Source organism: Aegilops tauschii, chromosome 1 (genome assembly GCF_002575655.3).
Source record: "Aegilops tauschii subsp. strangulata cultivar AL8/78 chromosome 1, Aet v6.0, whole genome shotgun sequence".
Taxonomy (NCBI): Eukaryota; Viridiplantae; Streptophyta; class Magnoliopsida; order Poales; family Poaceae; genus Aegilops; species Aegilops tauschii.
Genome location: NC_053035.3, coordinates 200,899,787 through 200,924,677, shown reverse-complemented (window position 1 = coordinate 200,924,677; position 24,891 = coordinate 200,899,787). Strand labels below are relative to the sequence as shown.

General features: G+C 47.7%; 3 protein-coding genes across 5 annotated transcripts; 1 reads left to right on the top strand and 2 right to left on the bottom strand.

Annotated features, from left to right (window-relative positions):
* Positions 1 to 2,745: 2,745 nt before the first annotated feature.
* On the bottom strand, positions 2,746 to 4,070 carry LOC109778781 (uncharacterized). Its single transcript, XM_020337363.4, has 3 exons — positions 3,844 to 4,070; positions 3,707 to 3,761; positions 2,746 to 3,017 (listed from the first exon to the last, which is right to left on the bottom strand). The coding sequence occupies exons 1-3, from the start codon at positions 4,002 to 4,004 to the stop codon at positions 2,913 to 2,915; spliced, it is 321 nt and encodes a 106-aa protein (XP_020192952.1). The 5' UTR covers positions 4,005 to 4,070; the 3' UTR covers positions 2,746 to 2,912.
* Positions 4,071 to 4,148: 78 nt separating this feature from the next.
* Positions 4,149 to 13,361, top strand: LOC109778778 (GDSL esterase/lipase EXL3). Its single transcript, XM_020337357.4, has 4 exons — positions 4,149 to 4,674; positions 4,758 to 4,888; positions 4,979 to 5,655; positions 13,032 to 13,361. The coding sequence occupies exons 1-4, from the start codon at positions 4,365 to 4,367 to the stop codon at positions 13,126 to 13,128; spliced, it is 1,215 nt and encodes a 404-aa protein (XP_020192946.2). The 5' UTR covers positions 4,149 to 4,364; the 3' UTR covers positions 13,129 to 13,361.
* LOC109778780 (F-box protein At4g35930) lies at positions 5,756 to 10,250 on the bottom strand. Of its 3 annotated transcripts, none has more exons than XM_020337358.3 (5): positions 9,741 to 10,250; positions 7,076 to 7,492; positions 6,918 to 6,992; positions 6,422 to 6,531; positions 5,756 to 6,333 (listed from the first exon to the last, which is right to left on the bottom strand). In XM_020337358.3, exons 1-5 carry the CDS (start codon positions 9,966 to 9,968, stop codon positions 6,063 to 6,065), a joined length of 1,101 nt encoding a protein of 366 aa, XP_020192947.1. In that variant the 5' UTR covers positions 9,969 to 10,250; the 3' UTR covers positions 5,756 to 6,062. The 3 variants fall into 3 exon arrangements, with proteins under 3 accessions (XP_020192947.1, XP_020192948.1, XP_073366824.1); XM_020337359.2 differs by having other exon boundaries at positions 5,756 to 6,330; positions 9,741 to 10,047; XM_073510723.1 differs by having other exon boundaries at positions 7,076 to 9,601; positions 9,741 to 9,900.
* Positions 13,362 to 24,891: the final 11,530 nt, after the last annotated feature.

The window sequence follows — 24,891 nt, the reverse complement described above, 5'->3', positions numbered from 1 at the left end:
ACGCCACAAGTCCGGCGATCATCACAGGCCACAGTTCGGCGATCGGATAAATAGTCCGGCGTACAAAAAAAGAGCGCCACAAGTCTGGACACGTGCGGAACGCATACTCGGCAGGGTCGGCCTCCGGCGTCGGCGGAGTCGGCGTGCGCGGGCTTGGCGGTGTCAGAGCTGCTTCTGTGCTGGGCGGCGTCGGTGCGGCTTCGGTGCTACTGGGCGTTGTGGAGGCATCATCACTCAGGCTTGGCGGCGGTGTCGGCGTGGGCGCGGGAGTTGGCGGCGCCGTCGTCGGCAGCTGGTTCAGGATGAGGCCGCGCTCCGCCATGTACCACGCCTTGAGCTTCTCGTCGTTGCTCTGGAGCATGTCCGCCCCGCCCATCAGAAAAGCCAGGTCGGTGTTCCTCTTCTTCGCGGCGACGTTGGTCCGGAGCAGGTCGAGCTTGACGGAGCTGTTCGTCATCGACGCCGACCACCGCGCCTCGGTCTTCTCTTCACGCAGGGCAGCCCGGGCCTGTGCGTCGGCGAGACAATGCTCGATGGACTCCTGCACTCGCGCGGTAGCCGCGTCGGCGTGTTTCCCCTTCTTGGCCCCTTTGTTGCCGTCCGGCCGCCCTTCTGACGCGCCCGGCGTCAGCGCGTCCGGCTTGTAGGTCTCCTTGGCCTTGTCAAGGGTGCGCCGGACTTCCGCCCACTTTTCGCACTTGTCAATGCGCTTGTAGATGTGGAGGTACTTGAATTCTTGGTCGTTGTTGCCCTGGCGATACATGGCGAACATGCGCACCAGCTGCGCCGAGGAACAAACAGTTGGCGGGCGCACACAACGAAGAGAAGCGGGAGACCGGCGTGCCATACCTGATCCTCAACGTTGGCGCCGCTCTCCGGGCGAGCCGCGATCTCCTCGACGATCCCATGCCATTTGTTGCACGCCGCCTGGATGAGCCCCCAATGGTTCGCCATTGCCTTCGCCCCGCGCTGCATGTAGACGCATTTAAAGTAGGAGTTCGACGAGCTTGCGCTCGTCGAACTCGGCCTTGATGCGCTCCCAGTACGTCTCGATGCTCTGGTTCGTGCCGGTGGTCGGGTCGAGGCAGACGACTTTCCACGCTTCGGCGAGGCATTCCTGCTCCTTGGACGCCCACTTGATGCGCGGCTCGCCGGTCCTGGCCGCCCCCTTCTTCTTTTTGCGCCTCCTCGCCGGAACAGTCGCCGGCTCCTCCTCCTCCTCCTCCTCCGGCTCCTCCTCGCCGTAGTCGAGCTCGTCGTCCATGCCGTCGCTGAGATCCACCGTGTCGTTGGGGGTAGCGAACCCGGGGGACGCGGCGGCCGCGGCGGAGCCTGCTGCGATGATGTCGTCCATGTCGGCGTCGGTCTCGTCGGTGTCGCCGAGGTGCGACGTGGAAGCTTGTGAGAAGGACAGCGCGCAACGGCGGAGAGGGGGCGTCGGGGAGGACGCGTAAGCCGGCGGCGAGTAGTTGTATGGAGGGTACTGCATGCCGGCGAAGGCGGGTGAGGGCGTGCGCTGGGCCGGGTGTCCATGGGGGAAGGTGACGTTGGGGTTGAACCCACCGTGCGCGTCCCCGTCGGCGTAGCCCGGCGACGGCGTGCATCCCCATGGTTGCGGCGACGACGAGAAGCCGGCCGGAGAGCCGACGCTTTGCTGGCTTCAGGGCGTGTACTGGGCGTGGCCGCCGAGTGGACTCATCATCCCCACGCGAGTCGCCTCGGCCTCGGCTTGGTCCGCCGCAGCCGCAGCCGCACGCGCCGCGTTGTCACGGGTCTTCTTGGCGATTGCCCTGTTCCGCCGGTCGACGGTGACAGCCTCCCGTCGCTGAACTTCCGCCCTCCAGCCGGCGTTTGTCATGCCCGATGGCTTGGACGGCGGTGCCCTCGGCTTCCTCTGCTTCGGCTGGGCGGCGGAGGCGGTCGCGGTTGTCGCGGCGCGGGGGATCACGTACTTCTTCGGCGGCATGGCGGCCGGCTGGGAGGCGAGCGGGAGGGAGAGAATGGGAGGGAAGTGGGGGAAAAGCGGGAAGAAACGGCGGGAAGAGGCTCTCGACTCGTCGACAGAGCGGCCCCATGCCCCTTTTCGCTTGTGCCGGCGCCCCCCAGCGCGCCGGGTTCGGCTCGGGTCCGCCGGCACCAGTTTCGGCCCGAGCCGGCGAAAAACAGGCTACTGGAGGCGCGACTGGGCCGATTTTTGGGCGCCGGCGTGGCAAAAACGCCTAGGGAGGGCCTGTTGGGGCGCGGCTGGAGATGCTCTAATATAAGAGCGTTTTTTACCAGAAATTGCTTTTGGAGGCCGAGCTCCATGAAGGCCTCCAAATTCAAAATTCATGGAAATTCATATTTTATTTCAAAAAATTCTGAAAAAAAATACAGAGATATATGAAGGCATAGTGCACAAGTGTGTAAATTTCAGGACGAAATACGTTGAAACGAGGGCTGTGCAAAAAAGACAAATATGGGGCTTTTTAACACATGATGCTATTCATCCTTCAAAACCATGATTCACCTCACATCCTTGTTTACTTGTACAAAAATTTTCAGATTGTTTTGAAACCGAAATTTTTTAGTTTGATTTTTTTTTAAATCGGCTTCCATGGAGGCCGAGAGCCAAAACGCTATCTCCCCTGTAGTGTCAAAAACGCCCTTATGTTATGTGACGGAGGTAGTAGTACGCAAGGTTCACTATAAAGGTACAGCAGCAAAGAGAAACATGAAGCGGAAATAAATTACGGCTAAGAGCAATACCATGTAATAATTTTATTTCCATTGTGCAAAATAGTCAGTACAAATCAACGTGACAATGATTTACGGCGACAAGAAACAGTTTGAGGACAGCACATACTCTTGCTTCCATCTGGATTACTTTTTAAATACAGAACGATGTTACCGGCTTGTACAACAACGTGGATTCAATCAGAGGAATCCCTAGAGCTGGTCTCATGTCCTGATTCCCTCTGGTGGTCTTCGAGCAACTTCCCGTCTTTCGGAAGGAGACAAGGAATTCCATCTACTATCTGCAGTTAATGTCAGGATGAAATCAGGGCTAACTGCTAAGCAGAAATGATGAGTGGAAATGCCAGAGATACTGTTCACAAGGAGTAATGTAAGTATGCCAGAGATGCCACAAGAAATTGATGAAATGCTACAGGAAGCAATAAATTGAGATCCTGAAATTCCATAGGAACATGTTTATCCTAAAAGTTCAAAGTTGACATAAAATATCCCTGTTTCAGAACATCAAATCAGTTGGTTGTTAGCCATTATGTGCACTTTAATCATTTTCTCTCACCGTACCACTCTAGTCTGTGAGTCTGTCCCCACACACCACTGCACACGCGTTGATCCCAGCATGCTAACACCAGTACTTTGGTAATACGAGCATCTCCCATGTTCTAAAACTTCATCTCAAACAGTGAAATTCTCGATAACCATAGAGAGATGCTGTCTGAAGACTAGTTATCACCAGCTACTTCCTGAATTGAGTCTCTTCTGCGCATTTTATGTTTTCATTGCATAAAGGTACTAGGAAATCGCCCCCTTTTCGTTTTACATCTGTTGAATGGGTTTCCATTTTCGCGGAGGCAATACAGCAAACAGGTAAGCCGCAAGCATGGAATAGCGGCTAAAACCTCTAGAGGGTTGCAGACCCAAGCATTCAACAAGCGCGGCGCATAGAGGAGCGGGAGGGGGCACCGGAACTCACCGGGAAGGACATGCCGACGGCGTCGCTGACCAGAGAGCCGCTGGCCTCGCAATACCTGGTGGGGAAAGGAAAGAGACGAGATCAATCAAAGGGTATTGTGGAAGTAGGAGGGGCCAGATATTGCCTGACTTGGCTACCTGAGAGGCTTCTTGGACAGGGGGCAGACGAGCACGTCGGCGAGCGCCTGCGGGATCCCGCCGCCGCCGTGGCGCAGCAGCAACGCCGTGGTCCGCCTCATCGTCCTGCCAAGAATTTTGGATCGGGCCGGTAAAGTTTTTGAAAGCCCAACCTGCGGCATCCATTCGGCTCACACAATACAACCCAGCCCATCTCTAGAAGGTGGCGAACGGTTGGGGCAGGCACGAAAATTTCCCTTCCAAGATTCCGCTAAAAAACCGAAGACAACGCTCACACGGACGTGTGTCACCTCACTTGACGAAACAACAAAAATGCATTAACCGAGGTAGCCGAAACTTGTGGATTTGGAGTCTGAATCTTGCAAGAAATGGGGAGGGAATTACACAAGTTAAGATGAGATTGAAGGTGTCTCTATAACTATTACGCGCTCTAGCTAGAAGAGAAGCATCGATCGGACAGAGCAGCAGCAGGAGGCGTGGTGTGAGTGAGCGAGCTGATCAGCACCGACACCGGAGCAGGCATGGCCATGGCCGGCGAATGCACGACCGGAGCCGGAGGAGCAACGCGCCGCCTCATTCTCATCATAACAGCACTCGTGGCATTGATGCTGCTGCAGCGTCCCTGCTGCTGCACTGCCGCTTCCCAGCCGGGCTCGAGCCAGACGCGGCCGCCGGCGCTGATCCTGTTCGGGGACTCCATCGTGGACCCGGGCAACAACAACGGCCTCACCACGGCGGTGCGGTGCGACTTCGCGCCCTACGGCCAGGACTTCCCCGCCCACAACGCCACCGGCAGGTTCAGCAACGGCAAGATCGTCGGCGACATCCTCGGTATGGGTATATCATAAGGTTCAAGCATGCATGGCATGGCATGGCAGGCATTGAAACTGATGGTTGGCATTTGATCCTGCCAGCCGCCCGGATGGGCCTGAAGCAGTACGTGCCGGCGTACCTCGGCACGGAGCTCAGCGACTCGGACCTCCTCACCGGCGTCAGCTTCGCCTCCGGTGGCTGCGGCTTCGACCCCCTCACGGCCGAGATCGTGGTGAGCGTCCAGCCCTGCCCAGGGAAGGAACATCGTTTTATCTCCACTTCCAAGATGAAATAAACTCATTCCACCGTGGCATTTCATCAGTCGGTTCTGAGCATGGACGACCAGCTGGAGCTGTTCAAGGAGTACAAGGGTAAGATCGGCCGCATCGCCGGCGCGCAGCGAGCCGCCGACATCGTCTCGACGAGCCTCTACCTGGTGGTGACCGGCACCGACGACCTGGCCAACACCTACTTCACGACGCCGCTCCGGCGAGACTACGACCTCGAGTCCTACATCGAGTTCATCGTGCAGTGCGCCTCGGCCTTCATCCAGAAGCTGCACGGGCTGGGCGCGCGGCGGGTGAGCGTCGCCGGCGCCCCGCCCATCGGGTGCGTGCCGTCGCAGCGGACCAACGCCGGCGGCGAGGAGAGGGCGTGCGTGTCCCTGTACAACCAGGCGGCCGTGCTGTACAACGCGGCGCTGGAGAAGGAGCTCCGACGGCTCAACGGCACGGCGCTGCTCCCGGGGTCGGTGCTCAAGTACATCGACCTCTACACGCCGCTGCTGGACATGATCCAGCGCCCGGCCGCCTACGGCTTCCAGGTGTCCGACCGCGGCTGCTGCGGCACCGGCCTGTTCGAGGTGACGCTCACCTGCAACAGGTACACGGCGCACGCCTGCAGCGACCCGACCAAGTTCCTCTTCTGGGACACCTACCACCTCACCGAGACGGGCTACAACCTCCTCATGGCGCAGATCATCAATCGCTACGGCTTGTGGTAGATTCCGCATCATCAAACTTTACAATCGCTATATCTACGTATGTATGGACAAGTACGAATTTGCAATGTCTCCAGAATCCTGATAAGCAGACACCAATTTTGAAGCCAAAACACTATTATCCTTCCAAGATATTCAACCGCTACTATAGTATATACAAAACCAGGGAATAAACCAGACTTTGGTCCTTATGCGCAGGAGAGTATGACAGGCTAATGACTAACCTAAAACAGCCTAATCTGACCATGATTGTCCAAGATGACACACAGGTGCCACCGGGTAAAAAGAAGAAAAAAAAAGCATACCCAGAGACATGACATAAATGATGAACACTATATATACATTATGAGATGAGGCATGAGAAGCGATGTCAATCCATCGCAACCAGACCACTTCTTTTGGGGCTTCATAGAAGCTTATTCTGCGCCACCGCTTCGCAAAGCTCTTCCTCGTATAGTAAAACTCTGGGAGAGGCTGCGGCTTTGGGTACAGGCCTTGGCAATCCTGGCGGCATCAGACGCCGCAGACGGCGCTTTTTTGAAGGCAACGAATCTGGGAAAAGAACGGCTGTGATCGGCTTCACGTCAAGCAGCTTGAAACGTGAAGGCCGAGGGCCATGTTTTGGGGCCTTTGGGGTTCTTGGGGTGGCGACCCTCACATCCTTGCCGTCTATTCTGCTGAAAGTTCAGTGGTTTTCAAACAGATTAGAGCTTCATTCAAGCAAAATAAATTATTTTTAGGGTAATCATGATAGGTATGACTAACCTCATGAAAGGCCAATGCTCACTCCGGAGAGGGGTCTTGTTTTGGAGCAGTTCCTGCCTGCTGCGATCTGGAGTGGTGTAGTTGAAATGGTACTGCCGTGCCAGTTCCACCTAGTTCACATGACCAACATGAGTACCAGACTGAGGGGATACCAAACATCCAAAACACTGGACCAATTAACAAGTATAGAAATGACTAGGCACGCTAAAGAAAGGTTTGGAATCCGATGTAATTAACTAATATGGAAGAGCAGACTTTCTGCCATGTCAGATACCGTGGTAGGTAGTTACTATGCAGGTTACATGGATACCATTCACCAATGTACAAAAATAAGAGATGTAGCCTGTTAGGTATGCTCACAGGTCTCACCTACTACCAAAACATCATCTGGTACATGATTCTAGTGAGAACTAAGCTTGACAAGGGTATCGAAAGTGCAATAGGAAAAACACTTAGTAACTGGACTAATAAAGCATGCACAAAACATGATACTTACTGCCTTTCGGATCCTTGATGAAACGTGGAAAACAGCCTTCAGCTGGTCATGGTGCAAGTAACAGACGATCTTGATCTTTTCAATAAAACAATGGCAGTCAGATGTGATACAAATACAATGCACACTGGAGTTAACAGGAAGTGGTTTCGGTTCTATACCAACAGATCAAGTGGAAGTGACTCAAGCCTTGAATGGCCATCACATTCAGCTGCTTGAGGAGTCTTTGGAGTTGTTGGCAACAACTGTCCCTTGATGCCACTAAATGTCTCAAAACTGAGTCTTGCTGGAGACATAATTGGTGTACTGCTTTCAAACACAACCTCGGCATGTGGTGATGTCTCCAGCTCATCGTCCTTCTCCACATTCAACAGAATCCGTTTCTTCCCTATATCCCTGCTTGTGCTCCTACTATAACGAATTTGAGCCAGGGCACCAGGCTTCAAGTACTTGTTCTTTGTATGTTTCACTCGTTTCTTTTCCTTCAGAGTCACTGATCCAGACCCCATGATGTCTACTGCTAGCAGGAAAACTTGGAATGGCAGATAATGCAAAACCTTTCCAGTTTCATCTCCCAGCTTCAGTAAAAGGTAGCACAAATTAAGAAAGGAGTACAGCAACAACAAAGATACTATAACAGGAGAACTAAACTCATTATGAACATCAAAAGTCGGTTCACCTTTGCTATCTTGCCAGTTGGTACAAAAAATACTCTAATGTCAGGTAGAGCTAGGATGTAAGAAAGGAAACTGCAACATAATAGCCTATGCTAGACAAACAACAAGCAGCGGCCTCCGCATCTCCCTAGATTGGGTCAGAATCAGGACAATGAGATAGTTATATGGGAAAAATAATGGGAAGGTGAGCACATTGCCACCAAATAAGCTCATACCAACTATTCAAATGTATTCATTTGTTATTTGGTAACTAAGCAAGTATAACAGTTCTCTGTTCTCCATTGAAGAAGCTGATAATTAGTTTATGCAGCCTGAGATCAGGATAACTGAACAAAATTGCAATACATGGTGATATAAATGGTAACTTCATGTTCCAGGTTCTAGAGTGCATTAAACGGTAACGAAAATGACTTGGTGGCACGGTGGGTACGTGCGCGCACCACAAGCAGCCGACATGAAGCTACACCGGTCAAACAATCGTTAGGAAATGAAAGCGAGACAAAAACAGTGGGTAGGCTAACAGCAGCTACACAATGCACAGCTGGCAGGTATAGAAAGGCTTGTCCTATGCTCTGTCGGTAAGATTTGGCAGGTATAGAAAGACTTGTCCTATGCTCTGTCGGTAAGATTTGGCAGGTATAGAAGGAGTAACTTATACAGACAGAAGTACAGCCACACCCAGAATCCACATTTCAAAATCCAAACTTTTGACGCTATTTTTCCTACTCTAAAGGCTCTAAATTGTTGTGAACTTTTAATTTCTTTCATGTGGCGTTCTCATGTTTGGTTTAGGTGTTTACCATTTAGAGTGAGGATTTTCTGTTTCAGTCAGTAAGTGTGCACACCTCCCTGCCTGTTAGATTTGTCTTGGGATTTGGTTGACATGAACTGGCAGTTTGATCAGGCCCCTCACGATAGGGTCCAGACCCAGTAATTGTACTCTTTTCCCAGTGCATAACCTGCCTGGAGATGTCATGCTAATTTGCACACGTGTTTTGTTCCCCACTTCTCCACCCAAACCTTGACATCAAATTTACTATTTTGAGACAGAACTGGACATTATTGATCAACTATCTTAATCAATGGATGTAACAATTTTATTATGGGTTAATTCTATACATACCACTGCCAAATTCGCGTATTCAAAAAATATGACTGCAAAACAGAACTTACAAAAACATTTCCATCGTCAACACTTGGGTACTTTGATAAATGCCATTATGGCAGTGGGATATATCGAATTAGCCCTTTTTGCAGTGGCTTTGTCCGTAAGTTTTCTTTTTTTCTGCAATGGCATTTTTCAATTACAGAAAGTAGGCAGTAGTATATGTCGAATTAGCACTAGTATATGCTGCGAGAAAACAAAGACTGCTTCCTTTGTTTATCTAAAGGATGCTATGAATGGCACTAGTATAAAACTGAATATATAAAGGGGAGGTTAGCACGCGCGACATGGCCATACAAGGCTGCTATAATTATTGTGTTGTTAATGTGCTAATATTAGGTTGTCTAATTTTGTAGTAACAAAGAGTGACATGCTCGCTGAAAGCCGACTAGCTGGAGAGGCCATTATTATGAGTCGTGATTAACCACATTAAAACAGATATGAGTCATGATTAACGACATTCAGAGAGATATGGGTCATGATTGACTACATTAACAGCGCCCTTAGCAACAACCTGAGAGAGCAATTGCGCAAAGGAACCGTAGTAGTGGTGTGTATCAATTCATTGTACTAGCATAGCATATATGGGTAATCAGTCACAAGAGAGTAGTGTCTATGGGTAATCGCAGAGGAGGGGTTAAGAAGGGCTCGCGCTCTGCAATGTCTCATTTCCAACATCTATGGGTAATCAGTCACAAGAGAGTACTCCTATTGAAGATCTCCATTGAACAGTAGTGCTCCTGTATAAGTGATAATACAAACTACAGTAGTAAGGATGGACGCAAGCACAGATGTATGGGCAGCCAGATTCATCCCTTGGTACGGTAAACCTAGAAGCCCCGGTCCTATCCCGATTCGATTGGATTCGAATCGATTCGTGTAGGAAGACAGGGCGAGGTCGCCGAGAAAATTCAACCCCGAATCAGTAGTATAGAAGCAAGAAGACGCATGGAAAGGAAGAAGTAAAAAAGAATTGGTCTTTACCAGATACGCCCGCCCGCCGCCGCGGCTCAGGAGCCAGCTCCCATAGGTTTGCTGGATGGATTCAACTCTCTTTCTGCAATAGACGCAAGCAACCCAATCCCAACCGACGAACCGCCTGGCACAGAGAACCAGCACAATCTCTCTCTCTCTCTCCTGAATCCTGGTGGATGGATGTGTGGAATGGATGGGTGAGAGGAGAGGAGAGAGAAAGGAAAGGGGGAAAAGCATTTGTACGAACGGAGAAAACGAGAGGGAGGGAAAACCGAAAATTTTCGTCGGCGTTTGGCGCCAATGCGCCTCGGAGGGAACCCATCCCTGCCAGAGGGTTTGTTAAACATTTTCTCTCTACAGGAAACTGATTCCGTGAGCAGGCCCCACCTGCTCGTGTCTAGTGAGTGGAGTAGAAATTCAGGCGGACCACCCAGCCGTACGTGCGGTGCGGAGGGAGGATCCCAACGACGCCGTCGGCCCGATAGCCGTCAGCTGGTAGGAGCATGGTGGACGCGGACGGCGTTATCGCTCGAGTGGGCACGGGAAGCGTACGTGGTAGTTTGCGCCAGCTGGTGGCCTCCCGCGTGGGGCGTAGGCCGGACGGTGGCGGCAGCGGGAACAGCGGAGCCGAGCGCGGCGTGGAGATCGGGACTGGACTCCTTTTCCTCCCGGTGGATCTGTCGGTGGGGATTTTTTTGAATGCTAGGCTAGTTGGGAGTAAGTAACATAGTGCACTTCAAAAAAAAATTGCTTATGTGGTAAATATTTAATGTGAGGTGGTAACATAATATGTTACTGTAACATAGCGGTTCTCAAGACAAGATGAGTCTACAAGCTAATAAATGAAGCCATCTATGACACTACTATCATGTTACTTCGCATTATGAAAGTAGTAAATTAGACTAGTGTCATACCCCACTATGACCAGCCTTAGCTGGAGAACCGCTAAATTCATTGAATAGATAGAGAGGTTGGTCCAGTTTACGAGGGCATGTACAACGGTGCCTACTCAGTTGTCTATAAGGTTTACCACGTACGAAATTTATCTAGGTGGAGAAGAGAGATTGATGAGAGAGAAGAAGGGTGTCTATAATTTGACACACGGTCTGTAGCCCCAAAAAATCGCTTCTTAGCGACAGCCTTTTACCGTTGTACGCGACAGCGTCGGTAATTTCCCCCACAACCCTGCCTAACCGTAGTGTCTAGTGGATCGTGGTTTTAGCAAATCTACAGATAGCAAAAGAGACGGTCCATGGTAAAGGGTATCTATAATGCTGTCTAGAGCTGATGTGGAGCGTTGTTATAGACAGCAGGTGTCTAGGCTGATGTACATGCCCTGAAGGTAATTGGATCCAAAAACTATACAGAGGCAAACAACACACACATCCTCACAAGTCACGGGTCCCTCTGACCGGGTCCACCTCCAGGACGATGCCCCAAGAGAGAATGCGACACCGAATAGCATCGCCATCGTCCGATCTAAACTAGATCAAGGGTTTCCCCCGGAGCGTGGGGCGTGGGTGTTAGATTATAGGTTAGACTTGTAATACAAGTTGATCAAAAGCGACTCGGCTTAGGAAACCCAGGCTAAGTCGGTTTGCGACATAGGCCTTTATATATCTCTTGTACCCCCTAATTATCAATACACAAGTTTCATTAATAATTTTGCATGGTATCAGATTAGTCGTTCCTAGGGCATGGCTGCGCCTCCCACGCCGCCGCTGCCGCCCGGCTTCTTCGAACGCCTGGCTGCCCTTGCCGCCACCAAAGCAAAGGCCGCCTCCACCGCGACCGATGCCTCTTCTTCCTCCACCATCGCCCTAGCTCCAACCCTACCCACCGCCATCAACTATGCTGACACCATCTCAGATGTCAGCCCGTTCATCCTCATTACTTTAGATCTTTCAAAGCACAACTATTATCATTGGCGTCATCTCTTTGAAGTTCACCTCGGCCGCTGCAACCTCCTGGATCACGTCGCCCCCGGCTCCGTTGCCCGGCCCTTCGATCCTCGATGGGTCAAGGACGACCTCGCCATCATCCAGTGGATTTATCAGCGTGTCTCCACGGAGATCTTCAACCTCGTCTTCCGCGACGCCACCAACGCCGTCGCCCTTTGGGCGGCTCTACGTCAACTCTTCTAGGACAACGTCGACGGCCGCGTCAACACCCTCCACACCGAGCTCTGCAACACCGTCCAAGGCGATTCTCAGGTCGGCGTCTACTGCCAGCGTCTCAAGTCCATCGTGGACGAACTCCGCGAGCTTGGGGACCCCATCGACGACCGGCAACTCATCAACGTTCTCCTCGTCGGCCTCGGCGAACGCTTTGAAAAGCAGGCGTCGTTTATCCCCATGATGCGGCCGGCCCCCTCCTTCGCCGAGGTGCGCTCCATGCTTCAATGGGCTGATCGCGCCATCACCAACAAGGAGTCGCGTCCTCAAGTCTTCGTCGCCACTCCACGGCCCCCGTCTCCTGCCGCCTCCCGGCTAGCGCCCAAGTCCGAACTACAGAGGCAAAAATCCAATCTACAGGCCGCCGTCGCCGTCGCGACCCCCGACTGCACCAGCGCCTCCTCCCAACGTCGCACCGCCACCAGCGCCCCCAGCATGGCGTCCTCCACATGACCCTTGGACAGGACTCGTCCAGGCCTGGCTGATGCCCTGGACTGCCCCCTCTCTGATCGACGCCCCTCCTACGTACTCCGGCTCCTGGATGCCGGGCATGCGCCCACACACGGGATCTCCTGGCCTACTGGGCTCCCGTCCTCTGACGCAGGCGTACCATGCTGCTCCAACGCCCTACTACAACGCCCCGGAGCCGTACTTCATCGACAACAGCGGCCTCTACCATCCGCAGCCCCTGCTGCAGTCGTCCTGGATCACGCCGCACCAGCTGCATGGACCGCCGCCGCCGTCGACTGCACCACCCCTACTGGCTTCACCGACTCCTCATTGGGACCAAGCTGCCTTTTTGCAAGCCATGAACCACTTCGCTACTCAAGGAACCTCAGGTATGGACTAGATCTTTGATTCTGGAGCCTCTAGCCACATGTCTAATTCGAGTACTATGTTGTCAAATTGCACCTCCTCTCCTTTTTCTTCTATCACTCTCGGCAATGGCTCCACCATCCCCATCTATAGCACCGGTCACACTGAGTTACCCTCCACTCTAAAACCTCTTTTACTTCGAGATGTCCTTGTTGCTCCTGCTCTCATCAAAAATTTAATATCTGTGCGAAAATTTACTTATGATAATCTTGTCTCCATAGAATTTGATCCCTTTGGTTTACCTGTGAAGGATCTTCAAACCAAGGAGGAGATCGCTCGCTTCAATAGTTCCGAAGACCTCTATTATATCAATGGAGCTCCTGCCGCAAGTCCACCTTCATCCATGATGGCCTCCGTCCACCTTTGGCACAAGCGACTCGGCCACCCCAATGCATCCACCACATCATCTCTACTTAGTGAATTTGCTCTTCCATGTAATAAAGATTATCATGATCCTTCGATGTGTCAGTCGTGTCAGCAAGGCAAACATGTGTGCCTTCCCTTTAGTTCCCCTAGTTCTTCTAGTACTTTTCCTTTCGAGCTATTGCATTGTGATATATGGACGTCTCCTCATACTAGTATTTCGGGTTTTCAATACTATCTTCTTATATTATATGATTTTTCTCATTTTGTTTGGACTTTCCCTCTACACAACAAATCCGACGTTCATACTATTTTTCTTAACTTTAAACAATATGTTTCTACCCACTTTCTTCTACCAATTCGGTTTCTTCAATGTGATAATGGCCGCGAATTTGACAATTTTAAAAATAGAAACTTCTTTCTTCAACATGGCATTCTTCTTTGTTTCTCCTGTCCCTACACATATCCTCAAAATGGCAAGGCGAGCGCTCTCTCCGCACACTCAATGATATTATTCATACTCTCCTTATACACTCATCGATGCCATCCAAGTTTTGGGCCGAGGCCCTCCGCACAGCTACCTATCTTCTTAACATTTGACCCTCTTCTGTCAATCCAAAAACAACTCCTTTTTACTCTCTTTTTCTCAGTCATCCAAACTACACCGAGCTCCGTGTGTTTGGTTGTCTATGTTTCCAAACATCTACGCCACTTCTCCCAACAAATTGGCCCCTCGATCTATTCCCTGCGTTTTTTCTCGGATACTCCGATGAACACAAAGGATATCGTTGTCTTTATCTCACTACTGGTCGTGTCCACATCTCCCGTCATGTCACTTTCGACAAAACCGTGTTTCCCTTCTCTTCTCGATCATCTACCCATACTGCACCGCCGGCCACTCCTCCTTCTCCCTCTCGCACGCTAAATCCCCTCCTCTACAACCCCATTGTCGCCACCCCTAACTCTGCCAATGTCGCGCCAACACCCAACCCATCTCCTGCCGCGGCACATGAAAAATACTGGAAAACGCTGCCACGGCAGACCTTTCTGAAAACACTGCCACGGCAGCCTTTCCTGAAAACGCTGCCACGGCAGACTTTTTCGAAAACGTTGCCACGACAGACTTTTCTGAAAACGTTGCCCCGTGTTCGATCCTTCCGCTGCGTCGGGCACCTCTCCACCTCGTTTACCCCCACGTGATGTTCCTATTCCCCCTCCCACAAACGAATATGTCATGCGTACTCGCGCTAAGTCCGGTTTTCTTCTTCAACCCAAAGATCGTCTTAGTCTTCTTGCTACATCTCCTATCTCTCCTATTCCCAAATCCTACAAAGCCGCCCTACTTGATCCTCAATGGGCTGCTGCCATGAAAGATGAATTTACAGCTTTGCTTCAAAATAACACATGGCAACTTGTTCCTCGTCCCCATGGTGCAAACATAGTTTCTCATAAATGGGTTTTTCACCAAAAATTTCACTCCGACGGCTCCCTAGCTCGTTACAAAGCAAGGTGGGCTTGTCGTGGTTTTTCTCGGCAACATGGCATAGACTATGATGAAACTTTTTCTCCTGTTGTCAAACCTAGCACTATTCGCACTGTTCTTAGCATTGTTGTTACTTCCTCTTGGCCCATTCATCAACTTGATGTCAAAAATTCCTTTCTTCATGGTAGTCTCAACGAAACCGTTTACTGTCAGCAACCCCTTGGCTTTGAGGATCCTAGTCTTCCCAATCATGTCTGTCTTCTTCAAAAATCCCTATATGGTCTTAAACAAGCCCCTCGGGCATGGTTTCAACGATTCTCAACTTTTATTCAAATCCTCGGTTTTGTTCCCTCTCTCTCTGATTCCTCTCTTTTTGTCTTTCACCAGAATTCTCACACTTCATATTTGCTTTTATATGTTGATGACATTCTTCTTATAGCCTCTTCAGAACCTTTTCTCAATCATATCATTACTCTTCTTAACAATGAATTTTCTATGACTGACCTTGGTCTTCTCCATCATTTTCTTGGCAACTCTGTCACCCGTGATTCTAAAGGATTATTTCTCTCTCAACGTTAGTATATTCTTGATCTCCTCTCCAAGGCAGGCATGCACGATTGCCAACCTTCTCGCACACCCGTTGACACCACCTTCAAACTCTCTTCTGATGGTGAACCCTTTTCGGATCCCACGCTTTATCGCAGTCTCACTGGAGCTCTCCAGTATCTCACCCTCACACGTCCGGAACTTTCCTATGTTGTCCAACAAGCTTGCCTTTACATGCATGATCCCCGTGTTCCTCATCACAATCATATCAAACGTATTCTTCGTTATCTTAAAGGTACTCTCGACCATGGTCTTCACATCAATTCTTCCTCTCCTACTACTTTGACAACATATTCCGATGCCGACTGGGCTGGTTGCCCAGACACTCGTCGATCCACGTCCGGATACTGTGTTTTTCTTGGTAACAACTTGGTTTCTTGGTCTTCAAAGTGGCAGGTTACAGTCTCAAGATCGTCTGCTGAAGCTGAGTATAGGGCGGTCGCACATACAGTTGCTGAAACGGTTTGGCTACGTCAATTGCTCTCGGAGCTGCACCGCCCCATTCATCAAGCAACTATTGTTTATTGTGATAATTTTTCGGCTATCTACATGTCCAGCAATCCTGTGCAACACCGGCGTACCAAGCACATTGAAATTGACATCCACTTCGTTCGAGAAAAAGTTGCTTTGGGGCAAGTCCGTGTTCTTCATGTTCCCACTACAACAACAATTTGCTGATATCTTCACCAAGGCTCTCGGGACTGCGCCATTTATCGATATTCGTTTCAGTCTCAACGTTGTTCAACCCCAAGTTGAGACTGCGGGGGGATGTTAGATTATAGGTTAGACTTGTAATACAAGTTGATGAAAAGCGACTCGGTTTAGGAAACCCTGGCTAAGTCGGTTTGTGACTTAGGCCTTTATATATCTCTTGTACCCCCCAATTATCAATACACAAGTTTCATTATAATTTTGCAGTGGGCACTGTACACCATCGGCCCTAGCACCAAACAGCAACACTAGGAGAAGTGCCAATTTTTTCACGAATACGATAAAATTTACTTATCTTCTCACTAATAAAAGAGAGTAGAGAGGGTATAACACACTACTTGAATGCAAGAAGGCGTGAGTATGGTGCCCGAAGCTGAGGGAAGAGGGATGCTGTAGGATCGAAAGTATGTCTAGAGGGGGGGTGATTAGACTACTTGACCAAATAAAAATCTAGCCTTTTCCCAATTTTAAGTCTTGGCAGATTTTAGCAACTTAGTACTAGTCAAGCAAACAACCTACACATGCAAGTCTAAGAGTATAGCAGCGGAATGTAAAACATTGCACATGAAGGTAAAGGGAGGAGTTTGGAGGGAGCAAACGCAATGTAGACACGAAGATTTTTGGCATGGTTCCGATAGGTGGTGCTATCGTACATCCATGTTGATGGAGACTTCAACCCACGAAGGGTAACGGTTGCGCGAGTCCACGGAGGGCTCCACCCATGAAGGGTCCAAGAAGAAGCAACCTTGTCTATCCCACCATGGCCATCGCCCACGAAGGACTTGCCTCACTAGGGTAGATCTTCACGAAGTAGGCGATCTCCTTGCCCGTACAAACTCCTTGGTTCAACTCCACAATCTTGACGGAGGCTCCCAAGTGACACCTAACCAATCCAGGAGACACCACTCTCCAAAAGGTAATAGATGGTGTGTTGATGATGAACTCCTTGATCTTGTGCTTCAAATCATAATCTCCCCAACACTCAACTCTCTCTCACGGATTTGGATTTGGTGGAAAGATGATTTGAGTGGAAAGCAACTTGGAGAAGGCTAGAGATCAAGATTCATATGGTTGGAATGGAATATCTTGACCTCAGCACATGAGTAGGTGGTTCTCTCTTAGAAAATGTATGCTGGAAGTGTAGGAATGTTCTAATGGCTCTCTCCACGAATGAAGAGTGGGTGGAGGGGTATATATAGCCTCCACACAAAATCTAACCGTTACACACAAATCACCAAACTTGGTGGGACCGAATAATGAAACTCGGTCAGACCGATTTAGTTCAAAATGTGAATGTTAGGATATTCGGTGGGACCGGCATGTCAACTCGGCGGGACTGATTTCATTAGGGTTAGGGCATAACGTAATCTCGGTGAGACCGATTACACAAACTCGGTGGGACCGATTTTGGTAATAAACTAACTAGAGAGTTGGTCAGGCAAACTCGGTGGGACCGATTCGCTCATCTCGGTGAGACCGAAACGTTACGAAGGGGAAACAGAGAGTTTGCATTGCGAACTCGGTGGGACCGATCGCTCATCTCGGTTGGACCGAAACGTTACGAAGGGAAACAGAGAGTTTGCAATCCCATCTTGGTGAAACCGAGATCCCTATCGGTGAGACCGAAGTGACTAGGGTTTGTGGCAGTGGCTATGTCAAATGAACTCGCTGGCGCCGGATAGAATGTTTCGGTGGGGCCGAGTTTGACTTTTGGTTTGGGACATATGTGGATATGAGAAAGTGGTTGAGGGTTTTTGGAGCATATCACTAAGCATTTGAGCAAGCAACCCATTAAGCAACACCTCATCCCCTTTTAATAGTATTGGCTTTTCCTATGGACTCAATGTGATCTTTATCACTAAAAGTAAAATGTAGAGTCTTGAGCTTTAGAGCTTGAGCCAATCTTTTGTCCTTAGCATTTTGAGGGTTCCACATTTCTAATCCATGCCATGCCAGTCATTGAGCTTTCTTGAAATATTTATCTTGAAATAGCATTAGCTCAATGAGCTATATGTTGTTAGGAATTACCAAAACCACCCAGGGATAGTTGCACTTTCAATCTCACCATTTTTGGTAATTGATGACAACATATAGATCAAAGCTTCGACAAATGATCATAAGATTGAATTACATCGTAGCTTTGAGAAGTATGTGATAAGCAAGAGCTCCCCCTAAATTTGTGCATTATTTAAAATTTGCTTTTGAATGCAAATGCACAATCGATTAGGATCATGGGTTACTCTTCCATGTCACATACATCTTGGTGGAGCGCTCAAAATGATGGAAATTAAAAGCATGCACTCATCACCAAGCAAAGTGAATGATCATATATGGGATATAAGAGATAATATCATACAAGCAAGCATTAAAGTAGCATATGATCAAACACATGATCAAACAAGTATCTCACACAGACATAGAGTATCAACCAAGCACACAATAAAGTTCAACCAAAAGCAAGAGATACAAAGAAGCAAAACACTCTCTCTCGAAGCCTATGATCTATACATTTCTCCCCCTTTGGCAACAAGTTACCAAAAAGTTCGAAAATGCATAGTGCTATGCGTCTCTCAGGCTTGGTCTTCGGGAGGTGGTGTAGAGAGAACTCCAAGGACGAAGGCATCAGTTGATGTAGTTGGAGCTGGTGGAGTGTGTCGGATTTCGGGTTTCGGCAAAACCCTTGAGGTTCGAACTCTGGGGTGCGCACGAAGATCTCTCCTCCCCCTAGCTCACGCTCTCATCACAATCTCAAATCTCAGCACGTCGAACTCGTATAACAAGGAACACAGGGTTTATACTGGTTCAAGCCACCAATGTGGTGTAATACCCTACTCCAGTGTGGTGTGGTGGATTGCCTCTTGGGATGAGGATGAACAAGTACAAGGGAAGAACAGCCTCCTGAGGAGAGGTGTTCTTGAGCTCGGTGAGCTTGTGTGTGTGAGGGTGATCTGAGTGGTCCAAGATCAGTTGCCTCCTACTGTGGTGGCTAGTCCTATTTATAGAGGCCCTGGTCCTCTCCCCAAATGTAGGCGGGAAGGGATCCAACAACGGCCAAATTTGAAAGGAGACAACGAGTACAAGTTATCCTGACTAAAGGTGGTCTTCGCCTGCCAAAGGCTCTGGTGATGACGCCATCCTGGGTTCCACGGTGACCTCCGTCTTGCCGTCCTGCTGGTCTTGGTCTTGTTGCACCAATATGGAAACCTTTGCCTGATGCCTCGGGACTCCTCGCCTGCGCCTGCCTCTTTAGCACCAAAGAGGGAACGAGTACACTGCGCGCTGGCGCTGATACATCTCCAACGTATCTATAATATATGAAGTATTCATGCTATTATATTATCCATATAGGATGTTTTATATGTTGGGTAATGTAGTAATTTCAAAAAAATTCCTACGCACACGCAAGATCATGGTGATGCATAGCAACGAGAGGGGAGAGTGTTGTCCATGTACCCTTGTAGACCGAAAGCGGAAGCGTTAACACAACGCGGTTGATGTAGTCGTACGTCTTCACGATCCGACCGATCAAGTACCAAACGCACGGCACCTTCGAGTTCAGCACACGTTCAGCTCGATGACGTCCCTCAAACTCCGATCCAGCCGAGTGTTGAGGGAGAGTTTCATCAGCACGACGGCGTGGTGACGATGATGATGTTCTACTGACGCAGGGCTTCGCCTAAGCACCGCTACGATATTATCGAGGTGTAATATGGTGGAGGGGGGCACCGCACACGGCTAAGAGATCAATGATCAATTGTGTGTCTAGAGGTGCCCCCTGCCCCCGTATATAAAGGTGCAAGGGGGGGGGGGTTCGGCCGGCCTAAGGGAGAGGCGCGCCAGGAGGAGTCCTACTCCTACCGGGAGTAGGACTCCCCCTTTTCCATGTTGGACTAGGAGAGAAAGGGGGAAGAGGTGGAGGGGAGGAAGGAAGGGGGGCGCCACCCCCTCTCCTTGTCCTATTCGGACTGGGGGGGAGGGGCGCGCGGCCCTGCCCTGGCCTCCTCTCCTCTCTTCCACCTGGGCCCACTAAGGCCCATTAAGTTACCGGGGGGTTCCGGTAACCTCCCGGTACTCCGGAAAAATCCCGATTTCACCCGGAACACTTCCGATGTCCAAACATAGGCTTCCAATATATCAATCTTTATGTCTCGACCATTTCGAGACTCCTCGTCATGTCTGTGATCACATCCGGGACTCCGAACAACCTTGGGTACATCAAAACATATAAACTCATAATATAACTGTCATCGTAACGTTAAGCGTGCGGACCCTACGGGTCCGAGAACTACGTAGACATGACCGAGACACCTCTCCGGTCAATAACCAATAGCGGAACCTGGATGCTCATATTGGTTCCCACATATTCACGAAGATCTTTATCGGTCAGACCACATAACAACATACGTTGTTCCCTTTGTCATCGGTATGTTACTTGCCCGAGATTCGATCGTCGGTATCTCGATACCTAGTTCAATCTCGTTACCGGCAAGTCTCTTTACTCGTTCCGTAATACATCATCCCGCAACTAACTCATTAGTCACAATGCTTGCAAGGCTTATAGTGATGTGTATTACTGAGTGGGCCCAGAGATACCTCTCCAACAATCGGAGTGACAAATCCTAATCTCGAAATACGCCAACCCAACAAGTACCTTTGGAAGCACCTGTAGAGCACCTTTATAATCACCCAGTTACGTTGTGACGTTTGGTATCACACAAAGTGTTCCTTCGGTAAACGGGAGTTGCATAATCTCATAGTCATAGGAACATGTATAAGTCATGAAGAAAGCAATAGCAACATACTAAACGATCGAGTGCTAAGCTAACGGAATGGGTCAAGTCAATCACATCATTCTCCTAATGATGTGATCCCGTTAATCAAATGACAACTCATGTCTATGGCTAGGAAACATAACCATCTTTGATCAACGAGCTAGTCAAGTAGAGGCATACTAGTGACACTCTGTTTGTCTATGTATTCACACATGTATCAAGTTTCCGGTTGATACAGTTCTAGCATGAATAATAAACATTTATCATGATATAAGGAAATAAATAATAACTTTATTATTGCCTCTAGGGCATATTTCCTTCATTATATGCATTTATATGCTATTTTATATGATTTCTGGGGCTAACCTATTAACCTAGAGCCCAGTGCCAGTTTATGTTTTTTCCTTGTTTTTGAGTTTTACAGAAAAGGAAAATTAAACGGAGTCCAATTGACCTGAAATTTCATGGAGCTTATTTTTGGACCAGAAGAAGGCCATGGAGTAAATGAGTTGGGCCAGAAGAGTCCCGGGTTGCCCATAGGGGGGGGGGGGCGCCCACCCCCTGGGCGCGCCTCCCTACCTCGTGGACAGCCCGGAGACCCCCCTGACTTGTCTCGACGCCAAAACCTCTTATATATATAGAAACCTCCAAAAAATAACCTAGATCGGGAGTTCCGCCGCCGCAAGCCTCTGTAGCCACCGAAAACCAATCTAGACCCATTCCGGCACCTTGCCGGAGGGGGGATCCCTCACCGGTGGCCATCTTCATCATCCCGGCACTCTCCATGACGAGGAGGGAGTAGTTCACCCTCGGGGCTGAGGGTATGTATCAGTAGCTATGTGTTTGATCTCTCTCTCTCTCTCGTGTTCTTTATTTGGCACGATCTTGATGTATCGCGAGCTTTGCTATTATAGTTGGATCTTATGATGTTTCTCCCCCTCTACTCTCTTGTAATGGATTGAGTTTCCCCTTTGAAGTTATCTTATCGGATTGAGTCTTTAAGGATTTGAGAACACTTGATGCATGTCTTGCATGTGCTTATCTGTGGTGAAAATGGGATATTCACGTGATCTACTTGATGTATGTTTTGGTGATCAACTTGCGGGTTCCGTAACATTGTGAACTTATGCATAGGGGTTGGCACACGTTTTCGCCTTGACTCTCCGGTAGAAACTTTGGGGCACTCTTTGAAGTTCTTTGTGTTGGTTGAATAGATGAATCTGAGATTGTGTGATGCATATCGTATAATCATACCCACGGATACTTGAGGTGACATTGGAGTATCTAGGTGACATTGGGGTTTTGGTTGATATGTGTCTTAAGGTGTTATTCTAGTACGAACTCTTGAATAGATCGATCCGAAAGAATAACTTTGAGGTGGTTTCGTACCCTACAATAATCTCTTCGTTTGTTCTCCGCTATTAGTGACTTTGGAGTGACTCTTTGTTGCATGATGAGGGATAGTTATATGATCCAATTATGTTATTATTGTTGAGAGAACTTGCTCTAGTGAAAGTATGAACCCTAGGCCTTGTTTCAACGCATTGCAAAACCGTTTGTGCTCACTTTTATCATTAGTTACCTTGCTATTTTTATATTTTCAGATTACAAAAACCCATATCTACCATCCATATTGCACTTGTATCACCATCTCTTCGCCGAATTAGTGCATCTATACAATTTACCATTGTATTAGGTGTGTTGGGGACGCAAGAGACTCTTTGTTATTTGGTTGCAGGGTTGTTTGAGAGAGACCATCTTCAACCTACGCCTCCCGCGGATTGATAAACTTTAGGTCATCCACTTGAGGGAAATTTTCTACTGTCCTACAAACCTCTGCACTTGGAGACCCAACAACGTCTACAAGAAGAAGGTTGCGTAGTAGACATCAAGCTCTTTTCTGGCGCCGTTGCCTGGGAGGTTAGTGCTTGAAGGTATATCTTTAGATCTTGCAATCGAATCTTTTAGTTTCTTGTTTTATCACTAGTTTAGTTTATAAAAGAAAACTACAAAAAAAAATGGAATTGAGGGTGCCTCATATGCTTCATCTTTTTAATAACTTTCATGAAAATAAGGATTCCGATAATTGTGCCAAAATGTTAGAAGAAGAATGCATTAAAATGTTTGGCACTAAATCTTTGAATGATGAGCATGATTGCAATGTCGTTAGTATGAACTCTTTGAATATCCATAGTACTAACGATGATTGCACTAGTCATGATGAAAATGTCTCTTATAAGCATGTCAACTTTTGTGAAGTGCATAGAGTTTGCAAGTACACACCAAATAGGGAAGATAGATTTTGCAAGAGGCATAAGTATTTAGAAACTAAATGGTTGCAAGAAAGGCTAGATGTTTGTGCTGAAAATTTAAAATTTCTTTGCCATCCTTGTGAACTTTGTAATGAACGTGATCATTTAAATCTCCAATGCAAATTGTTTCATGATCGAATCGTGTCCAAAAATTGCGATGACTCGATTTCCCTTGCACATCATAATGAACTTAGTTTGCTTTTGGGTTATGAAGAAATGAAACGTATAACTAAGGATATGCCAGAATTTGTCCTTGATAAAGTTCTTGATTTTGATCTAGAAGAAATTTTTATGTATTGTGCGGTGAGTTGCATTGAAAATCCTTATATTGACAATTACATAAAGAAAATAAAACAAATAGAAGATGAAGAGAACACTAATGAAAGGGAAGAGACTTCCCAATATCCTCCTATTATTTCTTATGATGAATCAGGTAACGAGGAGGAGCTTTCTATTCAACCAATCTCATTAATAAGGGGCTCAAAAAAGAGGATTAAACCCACACATGATGTGAAGAAGAAAAAGAAAAGACGGAGAAACAAAGGTAAAAAGGTATCCCTCCCAAATGATGTTGCTCCTATTACTCATTGTGATGATGATAATTGCTATACTATTGGTGCTATCCATACTATTAATGATGAGAATGATTATGCTTATGATATGAAAAGGCCCAAGCTTGGGGATGCTATGTTTGATGAGAATGACATGTTTGAGAATTTATTTGCTGAAATTAATGTTTGTCCCAAGCTTGGGGATGCTATGTTTAATGAAGATGATATTTTTAGCTTCCCAAGTTTTGATGAGAAAATTTATTATGATGATAGCATGCCTCCTATTTATGTTGGTTATATTGATGAAAGTGGGTTTGGAAGAGTGTCAACTTTAGGAAGTAATGATCCCACTATTTTGGAGGGTGTTGAATCTTATTGTGACAATTATGAAAGTGGATTTGGAGAGGTCATGACTTTATTTAGTAATGATTCCACTATCTTGGAAGAGGTTTCAATTGATTATGATGAGAACAAAGTTGCTACCTATGATGATTATTGTGATGATACTTATGCTATAAAGAGTAGTGATGATTATATTTATAAAACTTGTCATGATTATGATTACCCTTTTTCTGAACACTACTCTTTTAACGTGGAAACAATTTATAGTATTCGAGTCTCTTATGATACTCCCACTATTCCGATTGAGAAGAATTTTGCTTTTGTAGAGAGTAGTAAATTTTCTATGCCTGTAGATCATGAAAAGAATGCTTTAGGTGCTGGTTATATTGTTGAATTCATTCATGATGCTACTGAAAATTATTATGAGGGAGGAATATATGCTTGTAAGAATTGCAATAATATCAAGTTTCCTCTCTGTGTGCTTAAAGTTTTGAAGTTATGCTTGTTTTGCCTTCCTATACTAGTTGATTATTGTTCCCATAAGTTGTTTGCTCACAAAATCCCTATGCATAGGAAGTTTGTTAGACTTAATTGTGCTAGTCATATTCTTCATGATGCTCTCTTTATGTTTCAATTCTTATCTTTTAGGTGAGCATCATTGAAATCATCATGCCTAGCTAGGGGCGTTAAACGTTAGCGCTTGTTGGGAGGCAACCCAATTTTATTTTTGTTGCTTGCTTTTTGTTCCTGTTTAGTAATAAATAAATCATCTAGCCTCTGGTTAGATGTGGTTTTATGTTTTAATTAGTGTTTGTGCCAAGTAAGACCTATAGGATCTTCTTGGATGATAATTATTTGATCTTGCTGAAAAAGACAGAAACTTTCTGCTCACGAAAACAATTGTTAAAAATCACCAGAAAGTGATAAAATACTTATTCCAATTGCAGTAGATTAATAATCAAATTATTTA